Below are 9,987 nucleotides of genomic sequence, written 5' to 3'. Positions count from 1 at the left end.
GATGCGCGTGTGTTGTGTATTATATTCATTATATAGGTACATACAAATAAGGATAAGCACTGAATAGTGAATAGGAACTGATGAATAATATAATGCGTAATGCCGATTTAGACCGTCGTGTTTCAATTGAAAAATAACGCTATTGATGAAAACAAATTACCCGTAAAAACTAGGTTCTCCGGACTCCCGGGTGTTTTTATTTTTTTTTTAACCACTCACGAAATATTCGATATTGCAGGTTTTGTATATATAAAGATATACCTATTATACATTATTCTTAATATAATACAAGCATCTTTTAATTCATCGCTCGAGGGCGATGGTATATAGATATTAATTTTCAACAAGCACGTACGCGCGCCTGACCAAAAACCAATAGTAATATAATCGTATGTTTTATGTTTATAGGTATACTATATTCACTATATTCATGTATATATATATTTCGTTGTCCATCGATATTAATAATTAATAGGGAGGTCACCATCGCATCGTGAGTTTTTCGAAACCTATTTATTTGTCTCGTCGTAAGCTGCCCTTCGCTGTTGATTAAAATTTAAAAAAATAATTATCGTATTTTAAAACGCACCCGTGTTAGTATCAAAATAAATAATTTATTTTTAAGTAGCATTTTTCCTCTTTACATAATCAAGAAAATCTTTTAGTATCATGTATTCAAACAATGCTAATAGTTTTTTTAAATGTTTTTTATTTTTATTATTTTGCAGTTCCACACAAGGAGAAATATCCATTAGTCGTAGAAGGAGAATTTCAAATTACAAATATTCCGTACACGATAGGCTTTGTGGATAGAAACTCCACTGAGTTTTTAGCACTGAGTGCCAATATCACGACTCAGGTAACTATAAATAAGCTCTATACAGTAGAAGTTACTAGTTACATATAGTACATATTATTTGAGTTTTGTGCTATTTTATTTCATTCTATTATTGTTCGTATAAGCAGACTGGAAAATGTAACACACTATTTTTTATGTAGTTAGATGACACGTTCAGAAACAGTGAACTGTCACCGTGGTATGATGGCTGTGAGGTGATCGATCTAAGCCCCGGTCAAGCAAAAGGCGTTCAAGTACAGTGCGAGATCAAGTTCTCTCAAGAACCCGAGTCTGCGATCGGCATTGGGCAGATCGGCATTGCGTTCCTCAAAACTCTTCGCATACAGCATGGGCATACTTGGTTAGGAAACTACAGCGTGGATGTTCAATCCATTGGATTCCAAAGTAAATAAATGCCTTCTCATAAATTGCATCATATAAAATTGCTATAAAAAAATTTAAAGTAAAATGGTCGGAAGTTAATACAAAATAAAAAATAATCACTGTTGATACCTGCTTTTATGCAAATTTAGGGTACTACGTAATACTTAGACAATTATTATTTTTTGGTTAGCAAAATAAAATCAGTAGGTGACTCCTGTTAAAAAGTAAGCACAGCTGCTAAATCTGCTAATGTCCATAAAACCATGGATACCAATTTTTCGAAACATGAAGTCACGGTTTTATTATATAATGTTGATCTCGATACCTAAGTATTGATAATGTGATTGTACATGAATTGTGTTGTACATATGGAAATGGCGTAATATTATCATTATTATATGTTAAGTCGTTAGGACATATATACATTTTTAACGTTTGAAGTGAAGCTTATTTATTTTATATGCCAGAGACTGTAAAAACTTGTAAAAAATAACGAAATTTTCGGTATTCATTAAGAAAAATCACTACAATTGTAGTGTCACTTTTGCTAAACACCGGATTTTTACCTTAGGAAAAGTCAATACGTGTACACTGTACTTGGATATATTTTTCCTAAAAAAATAATGTATTATACTGTACCGTTTTTTAATAAATATCGCAGAACTTCCAACCACTAAATATAATCAATATTATAAAACCATAACGAAATGTTCTACAAAATAGTGAGTGGCGAGTTGGGCGTGTGGACTGATTGGTCAGAATGGAGCGGCTGTGAAGATCCCGGAGACTATGTAGCTACCAGGACCAGGAAATGTTTGACTCGGGACACACGAGAACCGACAAGCGTGGACCGGTGTCTGCTCATACCGGGCAACAAGAGTGATCTGGACCTGATGCCCTGTCGGATATATTTGTCACAAAACTCGGACCTCGATGAATATTTCACAGTCCCGCCACCGATTTCGACATCAACAAGCAAGGAAGTTATCGAACAGGCACCGACAAACAAAGTCGCTGAAAATGGTAACTATAAAAATATCAAGTCACTTTCCAATTTCCACGTAGAGAACAACATTACGCGTATCTAGAAATAGTAAAAATCTAAATATATTAAAATTATAAAATACAGGTAGGTTTTACAGCTTTATATATTATACGGCTAGCATGGCGTAGATATCTATATCGATTAATATCTTAGTGTTTCATGGAATTCATCACTGGATAAAATATAAAACTGAGTAATAACATAATAATAGGGCGGGTCCTGTATGCTTAGACATTTTTAAATTTCAAGTATTATAAAAAATACTATTATAAATTTTTATTCTTGCATCATAATCGAAAAAGTTTTAAAAAACGTTGAATATTATAACAACAATAATAATTTATACAACCACAATAATTGTATTTATTTAAATTTAAATTCTCATCTGTTCAGGCTTTAGGCTATTTCTCATATAATATTTATTTTGATTAAATTTTAACGAGAATGTACATATATTTTTATGTGGCGTTGACCATATAATATTAATGAAAATGTCTGTATGTTATAAAATAATGTGGTACTTACAATTTAATTCTGAAAAACATTGGTATTATCCTATAACTAATTAAGTATATCAACAATTTTAGTTGAAGATAATTGGATTTGTGATGAATGCAAAGAAGACGAAGTCTGTTTGGCCGACCGTGACGAAGGTATTCTGCAGTGTTTACCAAGTTTAGATACAAAGGATTTAACTGGATGTGGGGGTCGATGTGGTATAAACACCCAGTACTGTCAAAATATTCATAGAAATGCGTATACGTAAGTAATCATTATTTTATAATCATAATTATAGATGTTGAAACCATCGAGTAATACACAATATGCATGATTAGACTAAAAGACGAAATATTTTTTAAATTTCAACATTCCTTTGAAATTCCACTAAAATTGGTCATTTTGGTCATTCGGTAGTTACTACTTAATTACTATTATTAAGTTAAATTAATTGGAATATAAAATACTATATTAAACTGGTTTGGAATACGCTGTACGCGACTGAATCCGTTCAAATTCATATAGTAATCGTTTTTTCAAACAGGTTTTCCAAAATTAAAAGAATATAAATGTTCTTATTTTGATATTTTGACGAAATACCAAACAATAGTTTGTAAATTTTCTTTGGAATTAGTTTTTAAATTATTCTTAAAACAATTGTAATTAATTTTTTTTATTAGCTTTCACCTTAATAAGTATACTATTATAGTATATAACTCAACATTTAAAATTGTTCATAATATAGACATTAAAGTAAAGTGATCAAATAACAATGTGATATTTGCATATAGTAACAATTATTATAATTAAAATAACTATGGACTTTATAATATTGTATCTATTATATAGAAATTGTTAGTTGGTAGAAGAAACAATTAAAACTAATGTGATGAGAAAGATTTGAAGATTAATAGTGGCTAAAACGTCAACAAGGAATGTTGATAAGATTTTGTTATTTTTTCGAAAAACAGCAGAGAAAGGAGTGATGTTTCTAATAATATATTTTAGTTGCCATCTTTTATTGCATACAAAATACGCATTTACTTTTAGATATTAGATGCTATGTTCTTTTATGTTTCCCAAACATATGAAACAAACTTTCTTATTTGACTTTTTTTCATTAATTTGTTTCTACCCTTCTAAAACTGTTTTACCGATTTTTTTATCATATTCTCTCGTTACGTGTAAAATCTTCATCTTACCATCAGTTGAGGGAACAGAGATCATAGCTAAACTAACTTTTATATGATATTATGGGTTTTAATTTTTTAAATGCAATCTAATCTCGTGCCATAAATATATTGAACATATTATTAAATATAATTGTATGTAAATAACATAGTCAAAACTTTATAGCTATCTTTGTCATGCCTGGTTTCATATAATACGTCTACTCAATTTGAATAGCTATTTGATTTAAGATTCAATTATCAAACAATTTCCTCTTGATATTTGCCAACCCACCCATGTATTATTTTATAATATACTCAATATTCATTTTAAACTCACCACATCTCGTTTCACTATAGATCCCACAAATACCTAAACATATATATTACACACCCACATTGCCACTTACTGATAAAAACAACATTTTATCGTAAATAAATAAATATTTTTGATTTATGTACCTAAGTTAACAATTTGACCCATTAACGTATTTTAGTTCGTATTGGTAAATAAATGAGAGTGGAGATAATTTGGTATAAATGTTATTAATTTTAATTACGTACCTTGTACTTACCTAATAATAATTGATATTCAAAATTTTCGAATTAGGATTACAATTTAGATCTACCCTTTTTATGTTGCATTTAACTCGGCTAAAGTTTTTATTATATTCGTGGTATTTATAAAATTTAATTCGGTTTAAAGCACTACCTATATCTATTTGCATGGTTAGTCCGACCACTGCAGGTCCAACTATATAAGTAAACATTAGTAATAACTAATAAGCCAGGATAACGGAATTATTAATATGTTCATACGCTCTATATCGGTACATCTATATAATTTGCCTTTCAATAAATTTGAAATAATTATCTAATAACAGTACATGTATAAAATATTAAGTATAATTCAATTATTGTTTTCATTTTAGTTGTGTGGATACGTCGCCGTGCTCTAAAAATGAGTTTGAGTGTGGAAACCGCATGTGCGTATCGGATAAGGCGAAGTGTAATGGTATTTACGATTGTTTAGACCAGACAGACGAAAAAGATTGTCGTAAGTATTGCTCGTCACATAAAAAATATAAATTATAATATTATTTCATAAGATTAATATACACAAAAAGAAACGCGATACATTTACATGTTTTCGATTTTAGCATGTGATCTCGACACACATTTCCGATGTGGCATTCAATGTTTGCTTAAGACGAAAATGTGCGACGGCGTGTCGGACTGTTGGAATGGCCACGACGAGCTTAATTGTACCCGTAAGTATATACGTTTTCGGTGTTTGTGATAAAATAATTTAACGATAATAATAAAACTTATAATATAGTTTAATATATATTATATACTTATTATATACCTAATATAATATTCGCACAAAAAAAATTTAGATTGCGAAGATGGTAAATTTGCTTGTAATTCAAACGATGAGTGTGTGAGCTACGATCATTTTTGCGATGCATACGCAGACTGTACAGACAAGTCTGACGAACCGTTAGGATGTGAAGGGCCTTGCAGGAGTAATGAGAAAGCTTGCAGGTAGATATTGCATCGAACGAATATGCTCCTTCAGACGAATGTAGCACCATATTTCTTTTAGAATTTTCGGGCGTACGCAGCAGTTTTATGCACAGCATTATAATATAACACAACACATGAAAATCAAATTTGTCAATCACCCGCTATTGATTTATATTATCAAAATATAATTTATAATATGTTTGGCTTTTATAGTAGTTTTTACAATCGAGAAGTATATGAGTCATAATTATTCAATATATTTCGTATAATAATAACAATTACATTAGGTATTTATACAGGTACAAATTATTATTATAATCGAATCCCACTATATTGCTGCAGCTATAATATTATATTTTGCACAAGTCGCACGCATGTCTGTAGAGCGTGGCTTAACCATTAATACTTACTAATGTACTATTATGTAGAAACTAGAATGTGATAGTTATTTAACATATATATTTTTTTTAATACAATGTGTGTTTAAATTTACAAATAATTATGAATGTTTTTTACATTAGTTATTAACAATTTTAATAATGATAATTCATATTAATTTTAGAAATAAATCGTGTTTTAAATAGTACATTGTCAAAATATTATATCACAAACAAATAATGTATTTATGTATTTTTTTTTTTCAGAAATGGCCGGTGTGTAAAAATTCATACGCTTTGTGATGAAACAGAAGACTGCGGAAATAAATCTATCAATAAAACTAATTGTTAATTAGTAAAATTAAAAAAAAAAAAATATGTAAATTGAAACTTTTATTTAAGTACCTATATATTTTGTATTTGTTGTATGTTGTAAATTACTTAGTATTTATTAATAAAATATAATATTTAAACACATAATCGGATAAATTATAAAATTAATTGAAATATTGTGTGTGAAAAGTAGACTTTAAAATGTAATTTAATTTTTAATTAAATGAAAAAAATATCATAATTAGGTAATTCATAATTAATAGGATACCTGGATATATAATAATATATCCTAATTGTGTATGTTATACATAAATACACAATTTGAAACGAACATATCATTTACATTTTCTTAACATTTCCAAAACTTAATTTACTGTTGTATGGTATGTACTTATGTCTGATAAAATAATATGAATACAATAATAATACATATGAGTTAAGCAACACTGCCAACACAATATAGTGGTTAGTGAAGACTACATTATACTTCCTCAAACACTCAACACTCAATGTGTGACATAAGTACATATTTATGATTTATATCTATAGGTAGACGGTGCATCTACTGTGTAAAGTGTGAGCCCTGGCTCACAAAATATACCGGATAATAATATAATGTAAATATATTGTGCCTGTATTTCGGTATATGGGCGTATGGCTAAATGTATTATATCTTGCCGAAATCGCTATTTTTAAAATAATAATAAGAAGAATAGTCTCAGTTAAGTTGTTATATGTTAGTCTATACTTTTTCATAAAATATCATAGAATCTTTATGAAATAAATAATTTTTTTAAGGGGTTTGATATAGGTTGGCAATTTTAAGTAAATTTTATTATGTAAAATTCAGAGCTAATATTATTTGACAATTCCATACGTTCAATTATGAGTAGAGATATCAATGTATTGATTTTACAATGATGTGTGTTATAAAAATAATTATTGTATTGTGTGAAAACAATTTTCGATTTGAAGGGTATTTTTGATAGCAAATTGCATTTACTAGGTTTTCTGGGTGGGAAGGGGGGTCTAAAGTATACAATTTGAAGTACTTTTCAAAATTATGAGAAAAAGACCAAAACGAGAATTCTTTTGCAAATCGGTATTTTGACAAAAATGCAGACTTGCATTTATCATCAAATATTTAAATTAGTATTTTCTAGAATTGATATAATATTATAAATATTTAGGTTTTTTTTGTGGTATTTATAGAGTTTGAAAATTGTTTTTTTTAAAATTATTTTACCAAAAATGTATAGTAAATTATTGTTTTTATTAAAAATCTTGACAATTTAATACAAGATCCTTAATTTTTCATATGCATATTTTTTTATAAGCGTTTAAAGTTCAAATCTTTCCTAAATTTGTCAAAATCATGAAAATCAGATTAGGTACCAGTTTTGTTTTTAGATTTAAACAGATATCTAAACAAATACCTACCTACATGAATTTTATAAGACATGATTTTTCGAAGACATATATATATGCTTTTGAACACATGTCTTCCGAACACATGGCCATCGAATAGCAACTCGACACTCGTTAGTTTTAATAAAGTACTAAGAAAAGCTTTATTTATTTTTATGAATTTCTAGCTCATAATAATTTGCACATTTTCGTCATTCTACGTATTTTGTCAATATTTGAACTTTAAATGCTTATAAAAAAATTGTGACTATGGATTATTAATATTTTTCAAATGTTATTGTAAAAATATATTAATATTCTTGTATTAAATTTTCAAATTTTTACTCAACAAATAAAATTTCATTGACATTTATAGAAATAATAATTTAAAAAATTTGAAACTGAAAATGTTCGTTAACACTTCAAAACAAATCAAAATTTTTTGAAAATTTTATGGTGAATAGATTACTAATATCATATATTATAATTACTATTATAAACAACCAGTGAAAATTTCATATATCTGTGGTCATTTTTTTTAGAGTTACACCCAAAACCAAAATCGAATTTGTCGAAAACCGATTTTGTGTAAAAATTCCCGTTTTTCCTTCATTTTTATTTCATTTTTCACGGCACTTTTGAAAATTACTGGGAATTTTTTACCTCCTCGATGCACCAACAATATTCACTTTCCTATCGAACAAGATACTGAAGTTGAAAATAGAAGTATGTTTTCGACTACTTATCGAGTACACACAAAAAAAACTGGCTGCAGTCTATATGAAATTGATTCTTTTTTCACTTTTGATTATGTTATACGTAATTAGTTCTTATGGTGATATTATTCGTTGCTATAGTCTGTGACAATTGACAAATGCCTAAAATAAAGTAAAACCAAGTTCAAAATTAAATGTATATTTTAGTAAGGTGTAATTTTTTTCATTAATTAAACCCGTGGCAACATAGGCCATTGGGTGAAGGTTATTTAAGTTGGTTTGAACAAGTGTACCTAAACTTGGCGAGGATTTGTCACTAAGACCCGAGTGGTTACCCAACCGGGAATTAGTGACACTGTTTGGTACTTGTATTCAGAACACGTTTTGTGATTGAGGATAATGAACTTAATATATTTCTATAACATAAATTATTATTACAATAATAATTCACAATATTACACAAAGACGGAGTTATAAATAGGCAATTTCAACACATTAGTTCCTATATAATTGCCGAGTGCCAACGCTACTGTATTATGGTTTTCGCCTTTTGGTATATTATTTTATGCATTGTACCATTGATTATAAATACTATTATTTATTGTACAACCAATGGTTGTACTGACCATGGGCAATCACTTATTAAAAGAATAATTAATTTTATTATGATTTTAATAGTTTTTTATGAATAGTTGAATAATAATCAATTAAATGTTTATTTATTTTAAACCTTATAATATTATATGATATAAATCAGTGGCATAGTATGCCTATGAGCTCTATAACCATAGCTTATATACAGTGTTGTGCAAAGATAACTAAACATTATACAAAGATTAAATACTATTTATCTAGACATACGTTTTTTTTTATGAGTTTATAACTTTCATCAACAATTTATTTCTTAAATATTATTTATAAAAAATAATAATAATTATTATTAGAACAATTTTATTTATTTTATTAGGATAGACGATAGTGATTGATAATAATAAAAAGAACAATGTTAGATTCAACTGGATCGTTTATATGTATTTTATGTTTTTTAGCAAGTAGGTACAGCAAATTATTTGTTTATACTACGAGTAACTTTATATACCAATTTACTGTATAAAACTTCAAGATAGCCGAAATTTATATGGAAAATTTTACTTTTTTTCGAACATAGATGCTGGCGGCACCTGTTAAAATTTTTTTTGAATTTTGCGGCTAAAAATTTAAAACTAAGCTAGATACTTTACGGCATCGTTGAGTAAAAATTTTGCAATAAAAACATTTCGAAAATGTTAGTTTTAAGTTTTAACTAGAAAAGGGATTTAAAATAGTTTTTAAACGACTTTTATGGTACTTAGATTTTAAAGTAGAATTAGCTTATTATGACATCTCAAACTAGGCTTTACTTTTATTTAAATAGTGATCTATATTATTATGTGGATAAAAAAAACGTGAATTATCTTCGGAAGGTAGACAGAAATTAAAACTTATATTAAATTTTTTTATAGAACTTGCCCACTCCCTGCCTCCTGGTATAGTATATGTATTAGACACGATTTAAAATAGTATGGTTGCCCATCTACGATCTACTCCCATATAATTGTGATAAGAAAGCCAATACAGTGAATCTTAATTTTTATTAGAGCAGTGCTTCATGTGAACAAAATAGTGTCGTTATTCGCGTGAATGTTGCTAT

The 9,987-nt window shown here is 28.0% G+C and overlaps 2 protein-coding genes across 3 annotated transcripts in view; both read left to right on the top strand.

Moving 5' to 3' along the window:
• Nucleotides 1-667: 667 nt before the first annotated feature.
• LOC100168992 (low-density lipoprotein receptor-related protein 1) lies at nt 668-6,321 on the top strand. Of its 2 annotated transcripts, XM_029486572.1 has the most exons (8): nt 668-859; nt 1,000-1,243; nt 1,946-2,245; nt 2,855-3,029; nt 4,867-4,991; nt 5,095-5,205; nt 5,335-5,482; nt 6,109-6,275. In XM_029486572.1, exons 1-8 carry the CDS (start codon nt 683-685, stop codon nt 6,191-6,193), a joined length of 1,365 nt encoding a protein of 454 aa, XP_029342432.1. In that variant the 5' UTR covers nt 668-682; the 3' UTR covers nt 6,194-6,275. The 2 variants fall into 2 exon arrangements, with proteins under 2 accessions (XP_029342432.1, XP_029342433.1); XM_029486573.1 differs by lacking the exon at nt 5,335-5,482 and having other exon boundaries at nt 6,109-6,321.
• Nucleotides 6,322-7,237: 916 nt separating this feature from the next.
• The window catches only part of LOC100167227 (ring canal kelch homolog), a 4,339-nt gene continuing 1,589 nt past the window's right edge, over nt 7,238-9,987 (top strand). The window contains exon 1 of the mRNA XM_029488000.1: nt 7,238-7,276. Within this exon, the coding sequence (XP_029343860.1) occupies nt 7,238-7,276 (39 nt within the window). The remainder of the gene's footprint in view (nt 7,277-9,987) is intronic.

The sequence above is a fragment of the Acyrthosiphon pisum genome, chromosome A1 (assembly GCF_005508785.2).
Source record: "Acyrthosiphon pisum isolate AL4f chromosome A1, pea_aphid_22Mar2018_4r6ur, whole genome shotgun sequence".
Lineage (NCBI taxonomy): Eukaryota > Metazoa > Arthropoda > Insecta > Hemiptera > Aphididae > Acyrthosiphon > Acyrthosiphon pisum.
Note: the sequence above shows the minus strand (reverse complement) of the source record. Positions and strands in the feature narration are given on the sequence as shown.

Excerpts from the sequence above, each read along its gene's own strand:
- LOC100168992 (XM_029486572.1), top strand. The coding sequence starts at position 683 with ATGCTAATAGTTTTTTTAAATGTTTTTTATTTTTATTATTTTGCAGTT. Across the intron at positions 2,246-2,854 it reads AAACAAAGTCGCTGAAAATG|TTGAAGATAATTGGATTTGT; the intron begins GTAACTATAAAA and ends CAACAATTTTAG. Across the intron at positions 5,206-5,334 it reads CGACGAGCTTAATTGTACCC|ATTGCGAAGATGGTAAATTT; the intron begins GTAAGTATATAC and ends AAAAAAATTTAG.